Source organism: Oncorhynchus keta, chromosome 24 (assembly GCF_023373465.1).
Source record: "Oncorhynchus keta strain PuntledgeMale-10-30-2019 chromosome 24, Oket_V2, whole genome shotgun sequence".
NCBI classification, from domain to species: domain Eukaryota; kingdom Metazoa; phylum Chordata; class Actinopteri; order Salmoniformes; family Salmonidae; genus Oncorhynchus; species Oncorhynchus keta.
In genome coordinates this window covers 9,524,336-9,551,339 of record NC_068444.1, presented here as the reverse complement: position 1 = coordinate 9,551,339, position 27,004 = coordinate 9,524,336, and the positions used below count along the sequence as shown (strand labels likewise).

The following is a 27,004-nucleotide window of genomic DNA, read 5'->3' as shown; positions in this document are numbered from 1 at the left end:
TCAAGATTAGAGGAAATACTGGGACAGAAAGTAGTGTGTTAATGTTAACCGAGGCTTCCAGCTCAAGATTAGGGAAATACTGGGACAGAAAGTAGAGTGTGTTAATGTTAACCGAGGCTTCCAGCTCAAGATTAGGGGAAATACTGGGATAGAAAGTAGAGTGTGTTAATGTTAACCGAGGCTTCCAGCTCAAGATTAGGGAAAAGATTAGTGGTTAATGAAATACAAGATTGGGATACTGGGAGAAAGTAGTGTGTTAATGTTAACCGAGGCTTCCAGCTCAAGATTATTAGGGGAAATACTGGGACAGAAAGTAGTGTGTTAATGTTAACCGAGGCTTCCAGCTCAAGATTAGGGAAATACTGGGATAGAAAGTAGAGTGTGTTAATGTTAACCGAGGCTTCCAGCTCAAGATTAGGGGAAATACTGGGATAGAAAGTAGAGTGTGTTAATGTTAACCGAGGCTTCCAGCTCAAGATTAGGGGAAATACTGGGATAGAAAGTAGAGTGTGTTAATGTTAACCGAGGCTTCCAGCTCAAGATTAGGGGAAATACTGGGACAGAAAGTAGTGTGTTAATGTTAACCGAGGCTTCCAGCTCAAGATTAGGGGAAATACTGGGATAGAAAGTAGAGTGTGTTAATGTTAACCGAGGCTTCCAGCTCAAGATTAGGGGAAATACTGGGATAGAAAGTAGAGTGTGTTAATGTTAACCGAGGCTTCCAGCTCAAGATTAGGGGAAATACTGGGATAGAAAGTAGAGTGTGTTAATGTTAACCGAGGCTTCCAGCTCAAGATTAGGGGAAATACTGGGATAGAAAGTAGAGTGTGTTAATGTTAACCGAGGCTTCCAGCTCAAGATTAGGGGAAATACTGGGACAGAAAGTAGTGTGTTAATGTTAACCGAGGCTTCCAGCTCAAGATTAGGGGAAATACTGGGATAGAAAGTAGAGTGTGTTAATGTGTTAATCAAGATTAGGGAAATACTGGGATAGAAAGAGGCTTCCAGCTCAAGATTAGGGAAATACTGGGATAGAAAGTAGAGTGTGTTAATGTTAACCGAGGCTTCCAGCTCAAGATTAGGGGAAATACTGGGATAGAAAGTAGAGTGTGTTAATGTTAACCGAGGCTTCCAGCTCAAGATTAGGGGAAATACTGGGACAGAAAGTAGTGTGTTAATGTTAACCGAGGCTTCCAGCTCAAGATTAGGGGAAATACTGGGATAGAAAGTAGAGTGTGTTAATGTTAACCGAGGCTTCCAGCTCAAGATTAGGGGAAATACTGGGACAGAAAGTAGAGTGTGTTAATGTTAACCGAGGCTTCCAGCTCAAGATTAGGGGAAATGCTGGGATAGAAAGTAGAGTGTGTTAATGTTAACCGAGGCTTCCCGCTCAAGATTAGGGGAAATACTGGGATAGAAAGTAGAGTGTGTTAATGTTAACCGAGGCTTCCAGCTCAAGATTAGGGGAAATACTGGGATAGAAAGTAGAGTGTGTTAATGTTAACCGAGGCTTCCAGCTCAAGATTAGGGGAAATACTGGGACAGAAAGTAGTGTGTTAATGTTAACCGAGGCTTCCAGCTCAAGATTAGGGGAAATACTGGGATAGAAAGTAGAGTGTGTTAATGTTAACCGAGGCTTCCAGCTCAAGATTAGGGGAAATACTGGGATAGAAAGTAGAGTGTGTTAATGTTAACCGAGGCTTCCAGCTCAAGATTAGGGGAAATACTGGGACAGAAAGTAGTGTGTTAATGTTAACCGAGGCTTCCAGCTCAAGATTAGGGGAAATACTGGGATAGAAAGTAGAGTGTGTTAATGTTAACCGAGGCTTCCAGCTCAAGATTAGGGGAAATACTGGGACAGAAAGTAGAGTGTGTTAATGTTAACCGAGGCTTCCAGCTCAAGATTAGGGGAAATGCTGGGATAGAAAGTAGAGTGTGTTAATGTTAACCGAGGCTTCCAGCTCAAGATTAGGGGAAATACTGGGATAGAAAGTAGAGTGTGTTAATGTTAACCGAGGCTTCCAGCTCAAGATTAGGGGAAATGCTGGGATAGAAAGTAGAGTGTGTTAATGTTAACCGAGGCTTCCCGCTCAAGATTAGGGGAAATACTGGGATAGAAAGTAGAGTGTGTTAATGTTAACCGAGGCTTCCAGCTCAAGATTAGGAGAAATAGTGGGACAGAAGGTAGAGTGTGTTAATGTTAACCGAGGCTTCCAGCTCAAGATTAGGGGAAATACTGGGACAGAAAGTAGAGTGTGTTAATGTTAACCGAGGCTTCCAGCTCAAGATTAGGGGAAATACTGGGATAGAAAGTAGAGTGTGTTAATGTTAACCGAGGCTTCCAGCTCAAGATTAGGGGAAATACTGGGACAGAAAGTAGAGTGTGTTAATGTTAACCGAGGCTTCCAGCTCAAGATTAGGTGAAATACTGGGACAGAAAGTAGAGTGTGTTAATGTTAACCGAGGCTTCTAGCTCAAGATTAGGGGAAATACTGGGATAGAAAGTAGAGTGTGTTAATGTTAACCGAGGCTTCCAGCCCAAGATTAGGGGAAATACTGGGATAGAAAGTAGAGTGTGTTAATGTTAACCCGAGGCTTCAACCTCAAGATTAGGTTGTGTACTCAGACAGACAGGACACTTGTGTTAATGTTAGGGCTCTGAGTGACGTCTCCTCCTCAGCAAGTCAAGTTGCAATTCATTGTGTAGTAATTGAAGGGTCATTTATTCTAATGAAGCAATGGGTGGGCTATACCAAACGGTTTCCACGGTTTCCATGGATCTGGGTGCTTATCAGGATATAGTCATTGTAGAGTCTGAGTATTCCAAAACAAGGAAAGGTGGTAGCAGCTCCCAAAAGGTTGTTGGGGTCAATTTTGGGAGCTGCTATCACCTTTCCTTCTCTGAAACACTCAGTATTGTTATGAGTCTTGGGGTCATTTTCCCAGACTCAGATTAAACCCATAGTCCTGGAATAAAATACACTTTCAATGGACTTTCAATTGGTTTTTATGGTTTTTAGTCCAAGACTAGGTTTAATCTGGGTCCGGGAAACTGGCCCGTAAAAGTGTAAGGAAAAAACATGGTACACTTACTTATGGAGAAAAACAATTTCTACATTGACATCATCCCTGTCCTTGTGTAGGAAGTCTTTAAGGAAGTTGGACACACTTTCAAGGGTAATATGACCACAGACCACGATGTGCCTATAGGAAATAAGATCCAGGAATAGTCATAAGATTTTAACTATGGTTTGCTAAAAGCTGCAGCCAAAGTAAAGATGTTTGATAGACTGCTGACGGATGTTTCACGTTCTGTCTTGACTCTGGAGAAGAAAAAAAATCATACGTTGGATCTGACAGATTTTTTTAATATATTTTTTTTAAGGACCTGGAAAAGTCGGTTTCCGTGTAGACAACACACACAGCCAGCCCACTGTTTATTACCAAACAACACATCATTCTCCCTGACTTTCTACGGTACATGTTCTTTGATGAACAATAGTCCATTGTTATGTGAACAGTTGACAGTACTAAAGCCCTTTAGACTGTACAGTCCGTCCTATGTAAGGCCTGAAGGACGGGTCGAGAGCAGAGAGCATTCTGGCTTCCCACTAACAGATTAAAAATAATGACAATTTCCATTGTTGGAGATTACGATGTGATTGCTACATTCTACAATCCAGAAAAGAGCTTATCTTTAGCAAGATTCATGTTGTCTCCACGGGGGGGTAACTTTCCATCAGACAGTATCCCTGCTAAAGGATAGTACCCGCAGGATTGTGAGATCTTCATTGTGAGATAAAACTCAGGATGGGGTTAAGAAGGAAATTTCTTTAAGCTGTTATTGCAATGATCAGTTCCATCACATATTGTACCAAACTTATTGGTTTGCAGATTTACAGTGGGGCAAAAAAGTATTTAGTCAGCCACCAATTGTGCAAGTTCTCCCACTTAATAAGATGAGAGAGGCCTGTAATTTTCATCACAGGTACACTTCAACTATGACAGACAAAATAAGAAAACAAATCCAGAAAATCACATTGTAGGATTTTTTATGAATGTATTTGCAAATTATGGTGGAACATAAATATTTGGTTAATAACAAAAGTTTATCTCAATACTTTCTAACATTCCCTTTGCTGGCAATGACAAAGGTCAAACGTTTTCTTTAAGTCTTCACAAGGTTTTCACACACTGTTGCTGGTATTTTGGCCCATTCCTCCATGCAGATCTCCTCTAGAGCAGTGATGTTTTGGGGCTGTTGCTGGGCAAAACTGACTTTCAACTCCCTCCAAAGATTTTCTATGGGGTTGAGATCTGGAGACTGGCTAGGCCACTCCAGGACCTTGAAATGCTTCTTACGAAGCCACTCCTTCGTTGCCCGGGCGGTGTGTTTGGGATCATTGTCATGCTGAAAGACCCAGCCACGTTTCATCTTCAATGCCCTTGCTGAAGGAAGGAGGTTTTCACTCAAAATCTCACGATACATGGCCCCATTCATTATTTTCTTTAAACGGATCAGTCGTCCTGGTCCCTTTGCAGAAAAACAGCCCCAAAGCATGATGTTTCCACCCCCATGCTTCACAGTAGGTATGGTGTTCTTTGGATGCAACTCAGCATTCTTTGTCCTCCAAACACGACGAGTTGAGTTTTTACCAAAAAGTTATATTTTGGTTTCATCTGACCATATGACATTCTCCCAATCTTCTTCTGGATCATCCAAATGCTCTCTAGCAAACTTCAGATGGGCCTGGACATGTACTGGCTTAAGCAGGGGGACACGTCTGGCACTGCAGGATTTGAGTCCCTGTCGGCGTAGTGTGTTACTGATGGTAGGCTTTGTTACTTTGGTCCCAGCTCTCTACAGGTCATTTACTAGGTCCCCCCGTGTGGTTCTGGGATTTTTGCTCACCGTTCTTGTGATTATTTTGACCCCACGGGGTGAGATCTTGCATGGAGCCCCAGAGCGAGGGAGATTATCAGTGGTCTTGTATGTCTTCCATTTCCTAATAATTGCTCCCATAGTTGATTTCTTCAAACCAAGCTGCTTACCTATTACAGATTCAGTCTTAACCCAGCCTGGTGCAGGTCTACAATTTTGTTTCTGGTGTCCTTTGACAGCTCTTTGGTCTTGGCCATAGTGGAGTTTGGAGTGTGACTGTTTGAGGTTGTGGACAGGTGTCTTTTATACTGATAACAAGTTCAAACAGGTGTCATTAATACAGGTAACGAGTGGAGGACAGAGGAGCCTCTTAAAGAAGAAGTTACAGGTCTGTGAGAGCCAGATATCTTGCTTGTTTGTAGGTGACCAAATACTTATTTTCCACCATAATTTGCAAATAAATTCATTAAAAATCCTACAATGTGATTTTATGGATTTTTACTTTTCCTCATTTTGTCTGTCATAGTTGAAGTGTACCTATGATGAAAATTACAGGCCTCTCTCATCTTTTTAAGTGGGAGAACTTGCACAATTGGTGGCCGACTAAATACTTTTTTGCCCCACTGTAGATACAAGTAATTTATACTAACAACTTCTCACATACCTGCACATGATTTCGAAATAAATCGAACATTGTGTATCTTATTACATTTCTTATTTATCATATTGTATCTTGTTTACATTATAGAATTGGGTCTTTATGTGAATATTACAGATCAATTCTATTCATATTTGTATTATGAAAAGGTATGAAAAAGGGGAATATACTAGGACAGTAGGACTGAGAGATAAGAATACGAATCACATGAAACAGAAATACACATCCTTCAGAATGCAGAAGAAAGGAGAAGAGAATAAATTACCAAAAACAGACGCTGGCTATAGAGACTTGACTAAAAAAATATATAAATTACCATATCAGACGCTGGCTGAAGAGACTTGACTAAAAGAAAGTCCCCAAAAATTATCCACAACAAATTAAACAACAAAAAAATTGTAAAAACGAGCCAAGAGAAGTTTGGTCAGAGGGATGAGGCAGTAGGGATGAATCCTACTGTACTTTGAGATACACATATCGTAACTTGAATTTCTGCATATAATCATCCATTGATTGATGTCAATGGGAGATTTGCATGGAAATTTGAGTTATGAGCACACATCTCAAGGTAGTATTTGGTCCCTTAGGTTGTAGGTCTGACTGCAGATTAAGGCCAAGAATGTAGCAGGGTTTAGAAAATCAAATGAACCACACAAAAAAAACAAGGAGATAAAAGTCAACTGGAAGCAAGCGAGGAACATGCAAGAGCGTATGTGGACATGAAAAAGACACAAAAAAAAGGTAGACCACTTTATTAACATTCATTTGAAATCATCTGGGAATAAATTAGATTTAGATTAGCTGATTATTTAACTAAAGCTTAGTCCCGTTTTGTAAATCTGTTTCCTAGGACACTTAATTAAGACACTAGTCATTATAAATGGTGAAGTATTTTCAATGACATCATCTCTGTCATTAAGATAGAGCATATAATGTTAAAAATGCAATATATTCATGAATTTAGAAATGCTATATATAAAATGACTACAACTCCAGTTGGAATCAGTCCTGACTTTACATTTGCCCCCACCCCAAAGTAAAAGATAATAATATGTTAATATGTGCATTGTGGTGGGTGGTAAGATGTATATGACCGGCAAATACAGAACACAGACACAAACATAAAGCATTCCAGTAAACAAATGAGTAAAAACGGTAAAGCATATAGCACATAATGCTTTTGACACGATGACGGCTAGCACACGAATACCGCTACAAAACAACAGCATAAGCTTTTCATGGCCAAACTCTCCAGTCACCTGTGTGACTTAAATATATATATATATTTTTAGAAAGTCTAAACTTTTCAATATAAAACATATTAGAATAATTTACTGGTACTCCTCTGTAGGAGAGGGGAAGGGGGGGTCGGGGGGGGCAATTTGAGAAGTCACACCAAAACCACACCTTTTACAATCATTTTGTTTGTTTGTTTATTTGTTTGACTTACTTTCTGCCTCGGGTCGAGTTATAACTCCCTCCGTATTTCTTCCGATTAAGGATGAGAGCAGCAATTTCTGGCACGTAGCGAGCAAACATGGCCTACATGCATGGAACAGAGAAAGAAAAGGGCATGCAGAGGACGATTCTACTGCGGCAGAGGCAGTAGAGCCTCCCGGTAATACTTACTTTCTCCCATTAACAGCACTATAGGAACCACCATATTTCTTGCGGTTTCCTATTAACTCTATGATTTCAGGGACGTAGCTCGCAAACATGGCCTAAGGAGAAGATAGGAGACAGAAGAAGAGACTAAAACAAAGATAGGCAAAGAGAGAGAGAGAGAGAGCAGGGCGTCTATTTTTGCTTCAAATATATCCGTAAAATCTGAAAATTCTAGAAAAAAAAATTATGAAAAAAAAATAGAATAGAAAATTTGCAACAAAAAAAATGGTTAATTTCTCTCGATACAATAGTTGATGGATAGAACAAGTCAGATTACTACATTATAGTAAAAGTTAGAACAAAATCCGAAATTATGTAAATGTTATCATATTCAGATTCTAGGGGGATAAAAGTATGATTAAGCAAATGAAGAAGAAAAAAATGTCAGGAAATTTAACTTTTTCTTAAGCTTTTACGGCTATTTAGTTAGGGGGAAAAGCAGGAGAATGACACAGTTGACACTGTACGTCAATCTGTTATTGAAAGAGTTTTCAGGTAATAAAAAGGAAGGAAAAAAACCTTATATGCCATGTTTTGTCCAACAAACACTTATGCCAGGTTGATTTGAATAGCACAGCCTAACATATCTGCACATTTAAATGAGCTGAAAAATGTGTTTATCCAATAGATTTGAGGCCTTTATGCTTAAATTTGACTTGTAATTATGATGTATAAATTTACAGTATATACAAAGTGTACATAACTGACTTGCAGTATTGTATACATGTATATAAACTATACAATATAACTTACATAAATGTAACTAAACTTGGGTAAAAGAGTGATTGGTAATGTCACTGATAATACTCTGAACTACTGTAGTAGTACTGTCCTACTGTCTGAACTGACTACTGTAGTAGTACTGTCCTACTGTCTGAACTGACTACTGTAGTAGTACTGTCCTACTGTCTGAACTGACTACTGTAGTAGTACTGTCCTACTGTCTGAACTGACTACTGTAGTAGTACTGTCCTACTGTCTGAACTGACTACTGTAGTAGTACTGTACTACTGTCTGAACTGACTACTGTAGTAGTACTGTCCTACTGTCTGAACTGACTACTGTAGTAGTACTGTCCTACTGTCTGAACTGACTACTGTAGTACTGTCCTACTGTCTGAACTGACTACTGTAGTAGTACTGTCCTACTGTCTGAACTGACTACTGTAGTAGTATTGTACTTCTGTCTGAACTACCTACTGTAATACTGTACTTCTGTCTGAACTGACTACTGTTGTACTGTACTACTATCTGAACTAACTACTGTAGTACTGTACTACTGTCTGAACTGACTACTGTAGTACTGTCCTACTGTCTGAACTAACTACTGTACTTCTGTCTGAACTAACTACTGTAGTATTGTCCTACTGTCTGAACTAACTACTGTAGTATTGTCCTACTGTCTGAACTGACTACTGTACTTCTGTCTGAACTGACTACTGTAATACTGTACACTTCTGTCTGAACTGACTATTGTAGTATTGTCCTACTGTCTGAACTAACTACTGTAGTACTGTACTACTGTCTGAACTAACTACTGTAGTAGTACTGTCCTACTGTCTGAACTGACTACTGTAGTATTGTCCTACTGTCTGAACTAACTACTGTACTTCTGTCTGAACTGACTGACTACTGTAATATAAATAAATAATATATGTCCTATTTACTGACTAGTAGTATTGTCCACTGTCTGAATTAAGCTGTAGTACTTACATTCTACGACTACTGTAGTAGTGGTCCTACGGGTCTGAACCCTGTAGTATTGTCCTACTGTCTGGAATTAACTACTGTAGTATTGTACTACTGTCTGAATTAACAACTGAGCTACAGAAGGACTACTGTACTACTGTCTGAATTAACTACTGTAGTATTGTACTACTGTCTGAACTGACTACTGTAGTAGTACTGTCCTACTGTCTGAACTAACTACTGTAGTATTGTACTACTGTCTGAACTAACTACTGTAGTATTGTACTACTGTCTGAACTGACTACTGTAGTAGTACTGTCCTACTGTCTGAACTAACTACTGTAGTATTGTCCTACTGTCTGAATTAACTACTGTAGTATTGTACTACTGTCTGAAATAAGCCTTCTTCCATTGTTATCCATAAATAGAAATAATCAAGTCAAATCAACATAATAGCATTGGGTGCATCATGCTAAGTGTCTGCTGTGTGTAACTGGTCTAAACTGATGTGTCATGTTGACCATCCCGCTGGTCTATAGATCACTCCTTTCACTGTGTTTGTTGGAATTTGGGGAGGGGACCTCAAGCATTGAGTGATCTGAAACCACACATTACTTTAGTTTACAGTGGAAATTATAAAAAGCACAATCTTATTCGGTTTGAACCATATAGCAATTCAGTATATACTCAGAAATAAAACTATACAAAATATAATAATACATGTATGTAAATGTGTATACCTTCAGTACAATTATTATTTAAGTAAGTACTATAGGCGTATTATACTTACAGATATAATGAACTTGACAATAATGAATAGCCATGGGTAACTCAGCCACGAAAAAACATCAACTACAAGACAACAATAGAGCTTTGATTTTCAACAGGCTTTTTGAAGTGCAGACACTTCCCAGCTGTTGTTAAGGGCAGCAGTGGATAGGTAATTGTGATGGCTGGAGGTGTGATCGTATGCATGAAGGATAGAAGCGGGTTAGGTATAAATAAAATAAGAGTTTTTTAAATTATTTTTTTTTACCAAACCACCGAGGATGAAGAACACCATGAAAAGTCGTCCCAGGGTAGTTTTGGCATACACGTCTCCATAGCCCACAGTGGACATGGTAACCATCAGTAAGTAGACACATTCCCAGTAGGAAAGTGACTGGGAATTTTGGAAGTTTTCCCAAGGATCCCCTGAGTTTTCCACCTAGAACAAAGGTCACAATACTGGATATTGAAAGAGAGGAACATACAGAGAGCCTTTTTCTTGTACTCAATCTTGTATTACAACTTAGTAACTAACTCACTCATCTGATTTATTACTTACTTACTCAGTTATTTCTTAGTTACTTTGTGACTCACACCTTATCAATGATGTACTGTCTTCAGAACTGTAATAAACATTTACATTTTCAGGAGCAATGACTATGCTACCATCTAGATGCCCTACACATTCTAAAAACAGACTTATTCCACAGGTATAACATGCATCAAAGTACTGTAGCTATATCTCTGTAGCTATATCTCTGTAGAATTTATCTCTAGGATATCTACTGTATGTAGGATATCTCTATAGGATCTCTGTAAAATATCTCTGTAGCTATATCTCTGTAGAATTTATCTGTAGGATATCTACTGTATGTAGGATATCTCTATAGGATCTCTGTAAAAATATCTCTGTAGCTATATCTCTGCAGGATATCTGTGTAGCTATATCTCTGTAGAATAGATCTGTAGGATATCTACTGTATGTAGGATATCTCTGTAGGATATCTCTGTAGCTATATCTCTGTAGAATAGATCTGTAGGATATCTACTGTATTTAGGATATCTCTAAAGGATATCTCTGTGGGATATCTACTGTATTTAGGATATCTCTGTAGCTATATCTCTAAAGGATATCTCTGCAGGATATCTACTGTATTTAGGATATCTCTAAAGGATATCTCTGTAGGATATCTCTGTAGGATATCTACTGTTTTTAGGATATCTCTAAAGGATATCTCTGTAGCTATATCTCTGTAGAATATATCTGTAGGATATCTACTGTATGTAGGATATCTCTGTAGGATATCTACTGTATGTAGGATATCTCTGTAGGATATCTCTGCAGGATATCTACTGTTTGTAGGATATCTCTATAGCTGTATCTCTGTAGGATATCTCTGTAGGATATCTGTGTAGCTATATCTCTGTAGGATTTCTACTGTATGTATGATATCTATGTAGGATATCTCTGTCGCTATATCTCTGTAGGATATCTCTGTAGGATATCTCCGTAGCTATATCTCTGTAGGATATCTCTGTAGGATATCTCCGTAGCTATATCTCTGTAGGATTTCTACTGTATGTATGATATCTATGTAGGATATCTCTGTAGCTATATCTCTGTAGGATATCTACTGTATGTATGATATCTCTGTAGGATATCTCTGCAGGATATCTACTGTTTGTAGGATATCTCTGTAGTATATATCTATAGCTGTATCTCTGTAGGATATATCTATAGCTGTATCTCTGTAGGATATCTCTGTAGGATATCTCTGTAGCTATATCTCTGTAGGATATCTACTGCATGTAGGATATATGTAGTTATATCTCTGCAGGATATCTACTGCATGTAGGATATCTCTGTAAATATATCGCTGTAGGATATCTCTGCAGCTACATCTCTGTAGAATATCTACTGTATGTAGAATATCTCTGTAGGATATATACTGTATTTAGGATATCTCTGTAGCTATATCTCTGTAGGATATCTACTGTATGTAGGATATCTGTAGTTATATCTCTGCAGGATATCTACTGCATGTAGGATATCTCTGTAAATATATCGCTGTAGGATATCTCTGCAGCTACATCTCTGTAGGATATCTACTGTATGTAGAATATCTCTGTAGGATATATACTGTATTTAGGATATCTCTGTAGCTATATCTCTGTAGGATATCTACTGTATGTAGGATATCTCTGTAGCTATATCTCTGTAGGATATCTCTGTAGGATATCTACTGTATGTAGGATATCTCTGTAGCTATATCTCTGTAGCTATATCGCTGTAGGATATCTCTGTAGGATATCTCTATAGCTGTATCTACTGTATATAGGATATCTCTGTAGCTATATCTACTGTATGTAGGATATCTCTGTAGCTGTATCTCTGTAGGATATCTACTGTATGTAGGATATCTCTGTAGCTGTATCTCTGTAGCTATATCTCTGTAGGATAACTACTGTATGTAGGATATCTCTGTAGCTGTATCTCTGTAGCTATATCTCTGTAGGATAACTACTGTATGTAGGATATCTCTGTAGCTGTATCTCTGTAGCTATATCTCTGTAGGATATCTACTGTATGTAGGATATCTCTGTAGCTATATCGCCGTAGGATATCTCTGTAGGATATCTCTGTAGCTATATCTCTGTAGCTATATAGCTGTAGGATATCTCTGTAGGATATCTCTGTCGCTGTATCTACTGTATATAGGATATCTCTGTAGCTATATCACCGTAGGATATCTCTGTAGCTGTATCTACTGTATGTAGGATATCTCTGTTGCTATATCTCTGTAGCTATATCGCTGTAGGATATCTCTGTTGCTATATCTCTGTAGCTATATCTCTGTAGGATATCTCTGTAGCTATATCTACTGTATGTAGGATATCTCTGTAGCTATATCTCTGTAGCTATATCTCTGTAGGATAACTACTGTATGTAGGATATCTCTGTAGGATATGTCTGTATTCCTTTCCTGCAGGCAAATGACCAATCCTCCCTCTAGTAGTGCCATGGGGGGAATGTTATTCATATTTTTCACAATTTCCTAATTAAATAAACTATTTTTTTTTACCTGAAAATCCAGTGTTTCTATATCAAACGGTTGTATTATATTTCAGTCTTCTGTGATGTGTATAAAGTGTAATATTGGGATGCAAACTCAAAATGGAATACATTTCAACTCTATATCTGACATGGTGCAGGTGTCTTCTTTATTTAAACCATGTGTGTGAGGTGTATACTTCTGTTTCAAAGTAGATTTGTTTAAGACCACCAAGAAACACTCTGTGTGACCCTGACTTAGCCCACTGCAGTATTAAAGGGGCTAGGTTGTACAATACTTTACTTAAATTGATGTCTGTTAGATGTGTCAAAGACTGAATATTTACAATCATATAGTTCTTCTGTTTCGCCTTTATGGTGCTGGGTAACTCACCAAATGTATGAAGCCTGCAGCTGTTAGCCATGTGCTTATGAAGATTGAACACAAGTTCACCAGTTTTATGGAATTGCTATTGAAAACAAGAGAGTCAGACAATAACAATGAACATTGATAGTGTTGAACACCAAAATACCTGCCTTGTGAAGTTTTAAAAGAAGTGTACAGGATCCATATTTGGTAATAAAATGTCGGTAGCAATTTAATTGACCTGTTTGTCAAAACAGTGCCGTAATATAGTCATGAACATAACAAAAAGTAGTTTGGTTTCTCCAGTTGTTCCTATATTCCCTTGCACTATAAGTGCCTACCGGGGATTTTGTTTAAAGAACATCCTTTGAGAAAAAGGGTGATATCTGGTGATATCTGGTTACAGAACCTCCTTTAAGATAAAGGGTGTTATCTGGTTACAGAACCTCCTTTAGGATAAAGGGTGATATCTGGTTACAGAACCTCCTTTAAGATAAAGGGTGATATCTAATATATCTGGTTATAGAACCTCCTTTAAGATAAAGGGTGATATCTGGTTACAGAACCTCCTTTAAGATAAAGGGTGATATCTGGTTATAGAACCTCCTTTAGGATAAAGGGTGATATCTGGTTATAGAACCTCCTTTAGGATAAAGGGTGATATCTGGTTATATCTGGTTACAGAACCTCCTTTAAGATAAAGGGTGATATCTGGTTATAGAACCTCCTTTAAGATAAAGGGTGATATCTGGTTATAGAACCTCCTTTAAGATAAAGTGTGTTATCTGGTGATATCTGGTTACAGAACCTCCTTTAAGATAAAGGGTGATATCTGGTTACAGAACCTAATTTAAGATAAAGGGTGATATCTGGTTATAGAATCTCCTTTAGGATAAAGGGTGATATCTGGTTATAGAACCTCCTTTAGGATAAAGGGTTTTATCTGGTGATATCTGGTTACAGAACCTGCTTTAGGATAAAGGGTGATATCTGGTTACAGAACCTCCTTTAGGATAAAGGGTGATATCTGGTTACAGAACCTCCTTTAAGATAAAGGGTGTTATCTGGTGATATCTGGTTACAAAACCTCCTTTAGGATAAAGGGTGATATCTGGTTATAGAACCTCCTTTAGGATAAAGGGTGATATCTGGTTATAGAACCTCCTTTAAGATAAAGGGTGTTATCTGGTGATATCTGGTTATAAACCTCCTTTAGGATAAAGGGTGATATCTGGTTATAGAACCTCCTTTGGGATAAAGGGTGATATCTGGTTATAGAACCTCCTTTAAGATAAAGTGTGTTATCTGGTGATATCTGGTTACAGAACCTCCTTTAAGATAAAGGGTGATATCTGGTTACAGAACCTCCTTTAAGATAAAGGGTGATATCTGGTTATAGAATCTCCTTTAGGATAAAGGGTGATATCTGGTTACAAAACCTCCTTTAGGATAAAGGGTGATATCTGGTTATAGAACCTCCTTTAGGATAAAGGGTGATATCTGGTTACAGAACCTCCTTTAAGATAAAGGGTGTTATCTGGTGATATCTGGTTACAAAACCTCCTTTAGGATAAAGGGTGATATCTGGTTATAGAACCTCCTTTAAGATAAAGGGTGATATCTGGTTATAGAACCTCCTTTAAGATAAAGTGTGTTATCTGGTGATATCTGGTTACAGAACCTCCTTTAAGATAAAGGGTGATATCTGGTTACAGAACCTCCTTTAAGATAAAGGGTGATATCTGGTTATAGAATCTCCTTTAGGATAAAGGGTGATATCTGGTTACAAAACCTCCTTTAGGATAAAGGGTGATATCTGGTTACAGAACCTCCTTTAGGATAATGGGTGATATCTGGTCATAGAACCTCCTTTAGGATATCTGGTTATAGAACCTCCTTTAGGATATCTGGTTACAGAACCTGCTTTAGGATAAAGGGTGTTATCTGGTTATAGAACCTCCTTTAGGATAAAGGGTGATATCTGGTTATAGAACCTCCTTTAGGATAAAGGGTGATATCTGGTTATAGAACCTCCTTTAAGATAAAGGGTGATATCTGGTTACAGAACCTGCTTTAGGATAAAGGGTGTTATCTGGTTATAGAACCTCCTTTAGGATAAAGGGTGATATCTGGTTACAGAACCTGCTTTAGGATAAAGGGTGTTATCTGGTTATAGAACCTCCTTTAGGATAAAGGGTGATATCTGGTTATAGAACCTCCTTTAGGATAATGGGTGATATCTGGTTATAGAACCTCCTTTAAGATAAAGGGTGATATCTGGTTATAGAACCTCCTTTAGGATAAAGGGTGATATCTGGTTATAGAACCTCCTTTAAGATAAAGGGTGATATCTGGTTACAGAACCTCCTTTAGGATAATGGGTGATATCTGGTCATAGAACCTCCTTTAGGATATCTGGTGATATCTGGTTACAGAACCTGCTTTAGGATAAAGGGTGATATCTGGTTATAGAACCTCCTTTAGGATAAAGGGTGATATCTGGTTACAAAACCTCCTTTAGGATAAAGGGTGATATCTGGTCATAGAACCTCCTTTAGGATATCTGGTGATATCTGGTTACAGAACCTGCTTTAGGATAAAGGGTGATATCTGGTTATAGAACCTCCTTTAGGATAATGGGAGATATCTGGTTATAGAACCTCCTTTAAGATAAAGTGTGTTATCTGGTGATATCTGGTTATAGAACCTCCTTTAGGATAATGGGTGATATCTGGTTATAGAACCTCCTTTAAGATAAAGGGTGATAGCTGGTTAGAGAACCTCCTTTAGGATAATGGGAGATATCTGGTTATAGAACCTCCTTTAAGATAAAGTGTGTTATCTGGTGATATCTGGTTATAGAACCTCCTTTAGGATAATGGGTGATATCTGGTTAGAGAACCTCCTTTAGGATAAAGGGTGATAGCTGGTTAGAGAACCTCCTTTAGGATAATGGGTGATATCTGGTTAGAGAACCTCCTTTAGGATAAAGGGTGATAGCTGGTTAGAGAACCTCCTTTAGGATAATGGGTGATATCTGGTTAGAGAACCTCCTTTAGGATAAAGGCTGATAGCTGGTTACACACTGAGCTGCTCAACCCACAATATTATGTAACAGCAACAAAACAAAAATGTTATGATGTTACAGTCTTTACTGTATATTCCTACGGTAATGTTACAGTCTTTACTGTATATTCCTATGGTAATGTTACAGTCTTTACTGTATATTCCTATGGTAATGTTACAGTCTTTACTGTATATTCCTACGGTAATGTTACAGTCTTTACTGTATATTCCTACGGTAATGTTACAGTCTTTACTGTATATTCCTTTACGGTAATGTTACAGTCTTTACTGTTATATTCCTACGGTAATGTTACAGTCTTTACTGATATTCCTTTACGGTAATGTTACAGTCTTTACTGTATATTCCTCCTTTACGGTAATGTTACAGTCTTTACTGTATATTCCTAGGATAATGTTACAGTCTTTACAGTATATTCCTATGGTAATGTTACAGTCTTTACTGTATAGTCCTTGGGTAATGTTATAGTCTTTACTGTATATTCCTACGGTAATGTTACAGTCTTTACTGTATATTCCTACGGTAATGTTACAGTCTTTACTGTATATTCCTACGGTAATGTTACAGTCTTTACTGTATATTCCTATGGTAATGTTACAGTCTTTACTGTATATTCCTATGGTAATGTTACAGTCTTTACTGTATATTCCTACGGTAATGTTACAGTCTTTACTGTATATTCCTACGGTAATGTTACAGTCTTTACTGTATATTCCTACGGTAATGTTACAGTCTTTACTGTATATTCCTATGGTAATGTTACAGTCTTTACTGTATATTCCTATGGTAATGTTACAGTCTTTACTGTATATTCCTACGGTAATGTTACAGTCTTTACTGTATATTCCTATGGTAATGGTACAGTCTTTACTGTATATTCCTATGGTACTATTACAGTCTTTACTGTATATTCCTATGGTAATGTTACAGTGACTTGTCCTGTCCAGTATTAGTCTGGCCTGACCCCAGCCCATTGATGCACTGTTTGTTCTGTCCTGCTCTGCCCTTACCTTCATCACAGTTAATGAGTCTGGGGATTATTCTGAAGCATTTTGTTGAGCTATAAGCTCTTCCTGACATCTGTGCCTCAGAAAGCTGTAATTCTAAGCAGTAGGGTAAACGATATAATTCATAGTGCTGCATCATGTCCAATAGGTTTCCAAGAGCAGAATCATCAATTCAGAATCCATTTGGAATTGAAGAAAAATTGAATATAGGATATATTATACATCGTAAAGAACATTGTGCATTAAAAAGCCCACTGTGCATTAAAAAGCCCACTGTGCATTAAAAAGCCCGCTGTGCATTCAAAAGCCCGCTGTGCATTAAAAAGCCCGCTGTGCATTAAAAAGCCCACTGTGCATTAAAAAGCCCACTGTGCATTAAAAAGCCCACTGTGCATTAAAAAGCCCACTGTGCATTCAAAAGCCCGCTGTGCATTCAAAAGCCCGCTGTGCATTCAAAAGCCCGCTGTGCATTCAAAAGCCCACTGTGCATGAAAAAGCCTGCAGTATCAGAAGAGCCAGTAAATGTATTGTATAATTGTAAAACTACGTCAATATTCATCACAAATGAAGTCAGAATTACAAACATTGTCATAACATAGCGCATGCAAATATTTGAAATACTACTAATTAGAATGCATACAAATCTAATTCTAGTTTAACCTAAATACACTGAACGTGGAGAAAATTAAAATGCACTTACCTTGTTTTTAATATATTTAAAAACTGTAAGATTTCTGAGAACTGTATCAATCGTAAGGCCCTTAAAAACCGTAAGCCTGTGTAAGAGAAAAGTACAAGTTACTCAGAGTGAATTCTTTGCATGTTATTTACATCAAGTGATAGTTATTCGCCTGTACACAGTAAAGCAAGTAAAATCACAGCAAACCGAATTGCATACCTTTGAGGCCTTCATCCATCTTTAAAATCTTTAATGGACTCATAGATAATAACTAGAGAGTCCTTAAAAAAAAATAGCAGCACCAAAGCACAACCAAGGTATTGGCCCCTCAAAACAAGTAGCAGAAACTACAAACAAAACAAAAATACTTAAAAAACCTTATTCAAAACAACTCCGTCTGCATCAAAGAATCTTCTGATGAATAAATACAATGTCAATGTCTCATACAGAGTAATACATCTCAGGAGACTCACTAAATCACAAAGCACGAGCATCTACCAGAATCATTTTTCATTACTAAAAAGGACTAAAAGAGTGAAAAAGCAAGAGATGAAAACCTGGATTAGTCGGACCAAAGACAGGTGGACCGGCCCGGTTTAGACGGGTCAACAGCCATGACGTCAAATAATCCCACATTTGTAGCAATATATATATTTTTTTATCTAAGTACCTTTCCAAGTGCTCAAGGTCAAAGGTGAATTGCCACAAGCTGTTGCATCATTACCTTCAAAGGTCTGTGCCACACACACACACACCCCCACACACACCCACCCACACACACACACACACACACACACACAGACACAGACACAGACACACACACACAGACACACACACACACACACACACACACACACAGACACAGACACACACACACAGACACACACACACCCCCACACACACACACACACACACACACACACACACAGACACACACACACACACAGACAGAGAGAGAGTATAATCTGATCATCCAACAAATGGATGTGAAATAATTCATTGCTTATTGTTACAGCACCGAGGGCTGTTGCAGTATGGCATGCAACTGTATTTAAATCCCACAATGCCCTGCTGGGGATAACTGTGTACTACTGCAGATGCACTGTACACCTAAACCTACTGTTGTCAGCGTTGTGTCACTGAGAATATTTATCTACATTTGTTTTAGAATTGTATTTTCCTCCTTTTCTTAATGATTATTGTCCATAAATCCCTAAATTATAACATCAGATTATGTAACTCATAATAAGCTTGGATAGTTAATGAAATGCCCTCAAAACAAAAATGTGTTGACTGTGTCAATCCCAGAAAGTTACACAAAAAAAAAACATTCCAATAATGCACAATTCTAGGCTACTAAAACCTCTTACATGTACTCTACCAGCACTAGAGCTGTGTACCGTGGTGATCATGACTCACTCTGTCCTGCACTGTAAACAAATGACTCTTTTGGATCCACCTACAACAAAAATGTGTCAACTGGTTACAAGTAAATTAGTTCTTAATTGAAATACACACAATTTGTCGATACCAAATAAATTATTCTATGCTGTTATATTTGATTATTAACAAACCGATATTTTAAATTGTAACCTATTTTTTTTCACTCAACCAAATTTCCCCTTTGTGGTAAATAAGATAAATACTCACTAATGTAAATACCAAGTAGATTTTTCACTTTGGAATTACTTAATAATCCAAATTTGTTATATTTCTTCAATTCCTGTTCATCAAATATTATGACATGAAAAAATGGCTAGAAACACTTCCTTTACATAACACTGTCACATGAACTGTAATTTACTGGCAGCCAGTCTTGTCGCTGCAACTCCCGTACGGACTCGGGAGAGGCGAAGATCGAGAGCCATGCGTCCTCCCACACACGACCATGCCAAGCCGCCCTTGCTTCTTGACACACTGCTTGCTTAACCTGGAAGCTATCAGTACCAATGTGTCGGAGAAAACACCTTCCAACTGAAAACCCGAATGTACCTGGCCTGCCACAAGGAGTCGCTAGAGCACGACGAGACAAGGAAAACCCCGGCTGGCCAAACCACTCCCCTAACCCGGGAAAACGCTGTGCCAGCTGTGAAAGAAGCAGGAAGACACAGGTTGGTCCCGGTCCTCTTTCTCCACGACCTGTTGTTGTTGTTACGTCTTACACTGTGTATAAGACAGTAGTTTTGGAATTGTTAGTTAGATTACTTGTTGGTTATCACTGCACTGTCGGAACTAGAAGCACAAGCATTTCGCTACACTCGCATTAACATCTGCTAACCATATGTATGTGACAAATAAAATTTGATTTGATTTGATTTGACCCGGAAGAGCTGCCACCCAGCACGACTTCTTATGTCGCCACGACTTCTGAAACGTCGCAGAGCGCGTGCCCCCCGTCGGGCCCTCTGTACACTAACAACTTAGTCAGAATCATGATGTCTAGTATCTTCTAAGACTGACAAATAATTACGTCGGGCAAAGCTTCCTGAAATCCATAGTACGTATCCCAGTTGTTGAGTTTCTCGCTGAGTCAGTGTGTAGATATGGTTCTGTTTAAGGCTTCACAACATCCCCTGGATCGAGCGTAACCCAATTCCTTACAACAGCTTACTCTATCCCCTGCTTCTTTCCCCTTCCTTTATCACACAGCAAATCAATCACCGGCTCTCAGTATCCATCTCAGACAGCAGAGAAGAAGAGGAGCAGGTGGGCGCAACATGTCTCTGTCCACCAAGAAGAGATCAAATAAAACATGTTCTGTAGGCGTGTCGGGGTCAGATTTCCAACAGATACTGTAGTATCCTCGTTATGATCATCAGTGGTGTAGGTCAAACGGAAAACAAGACCCTGTTCTGTTCCATCGGGATATTACAGCATAGGGTCCTTGTTTGAGCTCCTTGTTTGAGCTCCTTGTTTGAGCTCCTTGTTTGAGCTCCTTGATTGAGCTCCTTGATTGAGCTCCTTGTTTGAGCTCCTTGTTTGAGCTCCTTGTTTGAGCTCCTTGTTTGAGCTCCTTGATTGAGCTCCTTGTTTGAGCTCCTTGATTGAGCTCCTTGATTGAGCTCCTTGTTTGAGCTCCTTGATTGAGCTCCTTGTTTGAGCTCCTTGATTGAGCTCCTTGTTTGAGCTCCTTGATTGAGCTCCTTGATTGAGCTCCTTGTTTGAGCTCCTTGATTGAGCTCCTTGTTTGAGCTCCTTGATTGAGCTCCTTGTTTGAGCTCCTTGATTGAGCTCCTTGTTTGAGCTCCTTGATTGAAAAGCTGCCATAATCATTATCATGATACTGTATGAATAAATATACTATTACGGTAGCTTTCAATCAATGTAACGTAATGGAATGCTATTCAGTCTGTTGTACAGTAGGATTGCTGCCTTTTCCTGCTTTGAGATACTATGTGGTACGTGACAATAGCCTGCAGTCATCTTTAATAACAGCAGTTGTCATTAATTCAGGGTCACAATGAATGATTGCTAAAGCCTCTCAGCTCTAGACAGAGTTTGGCTCGGGCACTGACACATCACGTGGTGATACACATTCTTTCTGGTGACAGTTTTGAGGAGTTACGATACGTTCTGCCCTAAAATGACTGTCTATGACAGAAGGTGACATCTGTCTGATGAGATGTACTGTACATTGTCTGGTAGTAACGGGACAGACTTGCCTCACAGTCTGGTTGGTCTCTGCCTTTTCCTGTATGGGTCTGCTAAGTCGTATCAGAACATCGTAGGCCTATAGATTCCCAGTGAAATCACAATGTCCAGAATCAAGACACAACATAAAACCTTTCCAGTGAGATTAACAGAATAAAACATTTTCAAAAGCATCTCTTTAAGTGCGATCGTTAAGGCTCGCTTCAGTGGACAGCTGGACGGTAAAAGCCCATTTCTGTGTTTACTTGTACAGCTCATGAGTAAAAAGCTGGAGCATTTGGAACAGAAATTAGCTGCTGTCTTTTCTAAAAATGGGTAATGTTCTGTTGCTCCCTGGGTTTCATCCATACAAGGCTCTTACAAAGTTACTTACTAAAACAGCAATGGCTTGAAAATAATTGGAATGACAAAACTGGTTTTATTTTCTGTCCAGAGGTATCAAAAAGGAAATCAGTTGAACGTTCAACTAAGAATCATTCGGCATGGAAACTCCACTTGTAGAGTAGCTAGGCAACAGCAATCAACATAATGACTTAGTATGTTGTAGTATAGTATACTGTAGTAGTATCTTGGCATCTGTAACAGTTTACTTCCAACTAAGGCTGACCCCAATTAGTCGACTGGTCGATTGTTTGGTCGATAGGCTGTTGGTCGCCCGAGATAAAAAAAATTGTCGCGCAAGTAGCAAATATATACAGCGCATTCGGAAAGTATTCATACCCCTTGACCTTTTCCACATTTTGTTACATCACAGCCTTATACTAAAATTGATTAAATATTGTTTAAATTCTCATTAATCTACACACAACACCCCATAATGACAAAGCGGAAATATCACATTTACATAAGTATTCAGACCCTTTACTCAGTACTTTGTTGAAGCACCTTTCGCAGCGATGACAACCTCGAGTCTTCTTGGGTACGAAGCTACACGCTCGGCACACCTGTATTTGCAGAGTTTCTCCCATTCTTCTCTGCAGATCCTCTCAAGCTTTGCCAGGTTGCATGAGAGCATCGCTGCAAAGCTATTTTCAGGTCTCTCCAGAGATGTTTGATCGGGTTCAAGTCCGGTCTGTGGCTGGGCCACTCAAGTACATTCATAGACTTGTCCCAAAGCCACTACTGCATTGTCTTGGCTGCGTGCTTAGGGTCATTGTCCTGTCCTGTCCTCTCTCTCTCTCTCTCTCTCTCTCTCTAGGAGATGACCCACAGTCCCAAATGGCTCCCTATTAGTGCATTACTTTTGACCAGTGACCATAGGTCTCTGTTCCCTATACAGTACACTACATTTGACCCGGGACCACAGGTCTCTGTTCCCTATATAGTGCACTACAATTGACCCAGGACCACAGGTCTCTGCTCCCTATATAGTGCACTACAATTGACCTGGGACCATAGGTCTCTGTTCCCTATATAGTGCACTACATTTGACCAGGGACCATAGGTCTCTGTTCCCTATATAGTGCACTACATTTGACCAGGGACCATAGGTCTCTGTTCCCTATATAGTGCACTCCATTTGAACAGGGACCATAGGTCTCTGTTCCCTATACAGTGCACTACATTTGACCAGGGACCATAGGTCTCTGCTCCTTATATAGTGCACTACATTTGACCAGGGACCATAGGTTTCTGTTCCCTATACAGTGCACTACATTTGACCAGGAACCATAGGTCTCTGTTCCCAATACAGTGCACTACATTTGACCAGGGACCATAGGTCTCTGTTCCCTATACAGTGCACTACATTTGACCAGGGACCATAGGTTTCTGTTCCCTATACAGTGCACTACATTTGACCAGGGACCATAGGTCTCTGTTCCCAATACAGTGCACTACATTTGACCAGGGACCATAGGTTTCTGTTCCCTATACAGTGCACTACATTTGACCAGGGACCATAGGTCTCTGTTCCCTATACAGTGCACTACATTTGACCAGGAACCATAGGGCAATAGTCAGAAGTGAGTCTGGCAGGTGCCAGTCAACAAAACCCAATAAACGTTCATATTGTCTCATCGTGTACAGTACTTTAAATCATAGACCATTTCAATCAGTTCAATCATCATTACAGGTAGCTAGGTCAAATGACCATCGTGGTCTGTCGTGGAAGACTAGACCAGGGTTCTTAAACTATGACTTGGGAGCCAAAATGGGCCCTGAGCACATGAGAGGTGGATTTGCGAGTAAACATTTATAACCGGACATTACTTCTTCTTCATTTGGATCGTTCGAGGACAGTATATCTCTGATTTGGGTCGTTCGAGGACAGTACATCTCTCATTTGGGTCGTTCGAGGACAATACATCTCTCATTTGGGTCGTTCGAGGACAATACATCTCTCATTTGGGTCGTTCGAGGACAGTACAGCTCTCATTTGGTTCGTTCGAGGACAATACATCTCTCATTTGGGTCGTTCGAGGACAGTATATCTCTCATTTGGGTCGTTCGAGGACAGTACAGCTCTCATTTGGGTCGTTCGAGGACAGTACATCTCTCATTTGGGTCGTTCGAGGACAGTACAGCTCTCATTTGGGTCGTTCGAGGACAGTACAGCTCTCATTTGGGTCGTTCGAGGACAGTACAGCTCTCATTTGGGTCGTTCGAGGACAGTACAGCTCTCATTTGGGTCGTTCGAGGACAATACATCTCTCATTTGGGTCGTTCGAGGACAGTACATCTCTCGTTTGGGTCTCGAGCTGAAAAAAGCTGAAGAACCTCTGGTCTAGACTGATGCCAGCCCAGCAAGTAGTGTACGCCACAACATTGTGAAACCAGAAACCATCAAAACTAGGTAAACGCAACATTGAGAAACCAGAAACCATCAAAACTAGGTAAACACAACATTGAGAAACCAGAAACCATTAAAACTAGGTAAACACAACATTGAGAAACCAGAAACCATTAAAACTAGGTAAACACACCATTGAGAAACCAGAAACCATTAAAACTAGGTAAACACACCATTGAGAAACCAGAAACCATTAAAACTAGGTAAACACAACATTGCTGTCAGCCAACAACCAACACCATTATCACAGTCAGAATAGTCCCGAATGACACCCTATTCCCTTTATAGTGCACTACTTTAGACCAGGGCCCTACGGCCAATGGCACCCTATTCCCTATATAGTGCACTACTTTAGACCAGGGCCCTATGGCCAATGGCACCCTATTCCCTTATTAGTGCACTACTTTTGACCAGAGCCCTCCAGTCAACACAAGCAGCTACTCCCTGTGTCTTTTAAAAAGAGGGAGACTGTCCAAGATAAGATAACCAGGTCAAACCAGAGACAAAATCCACGTGCCTCAACTGGAAAATAATTGAACAATTCAACGATCCAGTTTTAAGGCAGTGTAATACACAGAATATCCACTGGGGCGCGCTGCAGACCAGGTCTCAATCAAAGCTGAACTAGAACACCGCTCCCACGTTTGGCAGGCGCTATATACTGGTGCTGTACTTACCAAGCCAGCTCCTGTTGAGATAGACGGACACGAACACCGGGGGAACAGTGAAGAAGTCCACCACCGAGTTCACCTCCAGCCAGAACCACAGCTTGTCATTGGCCGCTATGAACTGTGGGGGATAGAGAAAGATATCAGTTAACTATATTCCACCATCCTACTTTTTAATGTTGATACATGACTGTAGGTTGTAGCTGAATGCTTCCACAGTTTTATTGAGTGCAATGTTTTGACTTTAATGCCTATATTATGTCTGGGTATATTTAAGCAATAAGGCATGGGGGGAGGGTGTGGTATATGGCCAATATATCACGGCTAAGGGCTGTTCTTATGCACGACGCATCACAGAGTGCCTGGACACTGCCCTTAGCCGTGGTATATTGGCTGTATACCACAAACACCAGAGGTGACCTAATTGCTATTAATAAACTGTTTACCAACGTAATCATGGCAGTAAAAATACATGTTTTGTCATACCTGCGGTATACGTTGTGATATACCATAGCTGTCAGCCAATCAGCATTCAGCGTATACATTTCTTTATTGGGGCGGAAGGATAGCCTAGTTTTTAGAGTGTTGGGCTCATAACCAAAAGGTTGCAAGCTCAAATCCCCGAGCTGACAAGGTAAAAATCTGTCGTTCTGCACCGGAACAAGGCAGTTAACCCACTGTTCCTAGGCCGTCATTGAAAATAAGAATTTGTTCTTAACTGACTTGCCTAGTTAAATAAAGGTAAATAAATATCTTTATTCCACGATTGAAACTACACTTGCATAACAACTTGTGTTTTCCTTATTTACCCGTAGACCAAAGTACAAGAGGAAGAAGACGTTGAAAGCCATGTCGATCTGTAGCGTGAAGTCTTTGTAGAAGTTCTGACAGGACTCGATGGGGCTGTCAGAAACACACAGAAAACACACATGTTAGAAACATCTCACTTATTGAACATGCACTTGCCACCCCCCCCGTCCCGAAACAGTTTTTTATATATGTATAAAGATGAAGAAATAAAGAATGAAAGGATTTCAAAAGGTGCAAATTCAAAAGGTTGTTTTAGTACATCAAAAGGCTATTTTGACACGGGAATAAGAAGGACCGTTCGGGATCTTTAACGCTAGAGGTGGGTACAGTGCAGTGGCAGTAGTCTAAGGGTTTTGCCGTTTTTCATGTCATCAAAGCAGCCATAGCAGATGCTAACAATACCATAGCAGATGCTAACAATGTGCCATAGCAGATGCTAACAATACCATAGCAGATGCTAACAATGTGATATAGCAGATGCTAACAATACCATAGCAGATGCTAACAATGTGATATAACAGATGCTAACAATACCATAGCAGATGCTAACAATGTGCTATAGCAGATTCTAACAATACCATAGCAGATGCTAACAATACCAAAGCAGATGCTAACAATACCATAGCAGATGCTAACAATACCATAGCAGATGCTAACAATACCATAGCAGATGCTAACAATGTGCTATAGCAGATGCTAACAATACCATAGCAAATGCTAACAATGTGCTATAGCAGATGCTAACAATACCATAGCAGATGCTAACAATGTGCTATAGCAGTCTCACCCTCAACACTTGTACCTGGCACTAAGAATTCAAATTAAAAATAAATAAATAAATAACCAATTATATGTTATGAGTTTGGAATTACTGTCACCACTATACATCTTATGAACGAAATTCAGGTATGTGTAATGACAGTCCAAGTTTATTGTCAACATCATTTGAGGTTACAGTACAGACATATAGCTCTATAGTGCATCTCACGTGGATACAACCTACCATACTGTGTTAGCACATATAGTGCCTGACCTACAGAACTAGGTAGGCTATATCCTAAAATATGTCAGAGAGCCGTTAGTGTATTAGTGTACCCCCTGGCCAATAGAGTGGACAACATGAGACAGCCAGCCCCCCTCCAAGCCAATAGAGTGGACAACATGAGACAGCCAGCCCCCCCTGGCCAATAGAGTGGACAACATGAGACAGCGAGCACCCCCCCAAGCCAATAG

The 27,004-nt window shown here is 39.4% G+C and overlaps 1 protein-coding gene across 13 annotated transcripts in view; it reads right to left on the bottom strand.

Annotated features, from left to right (window-relative positions):
* Positions 1-27,004, bottom strand: part of LOC118357681 (calcium-activated potassium channel subunit alpha-1-like) — a 270,854-nt gene that overhangs the window by 96,698 nt on the left and 147,152 nt on the right. For 10 of the 13 annotated variants that reach the window (XR_008077913.1, XM_052477630.1, XM_052477628.1 and 7 more), the window contains exons 4-10: positions 25,771-25,864; positions 24,971-25,082; positions 17,873-17,948; positions 13,108-13,183; positions 9,930-10,100; positions 7,170-7,261; positions 3,094-3,204 (exon numbers count right to left, since the gene is read on the bottom strand). Coding sequence is in view for 12 of the 13 variants with exons in the window: in XM_052477630.1 (XP_052333590.1) it covers positions 3,094-3,204; positions 7,170-7,261; positions 9,930-10,100; positions 13,108-13,183; positions 17,873-17,948; positions 24,971-25,082; positions 25,771-25,864 (732 nt within the window). In the remaining variant the exon portion in view is untranslated. Of the gene's footprint in view, positions 1-3,093; positions 3,205-6,990; positions 7,083-7,169; positions 7,262-9,929; positions 10,101-13,107; positions 13,184-17,872; positions 17,949-24,970; positions 25,083-25,770; positions 25,865-27,004 lie in introns of all 13 variants that reach the window. The other 3 variants (XM_052477629.1, XM_052477633.1, XM_052477638.1) reach the window with 1 other exon arrangement.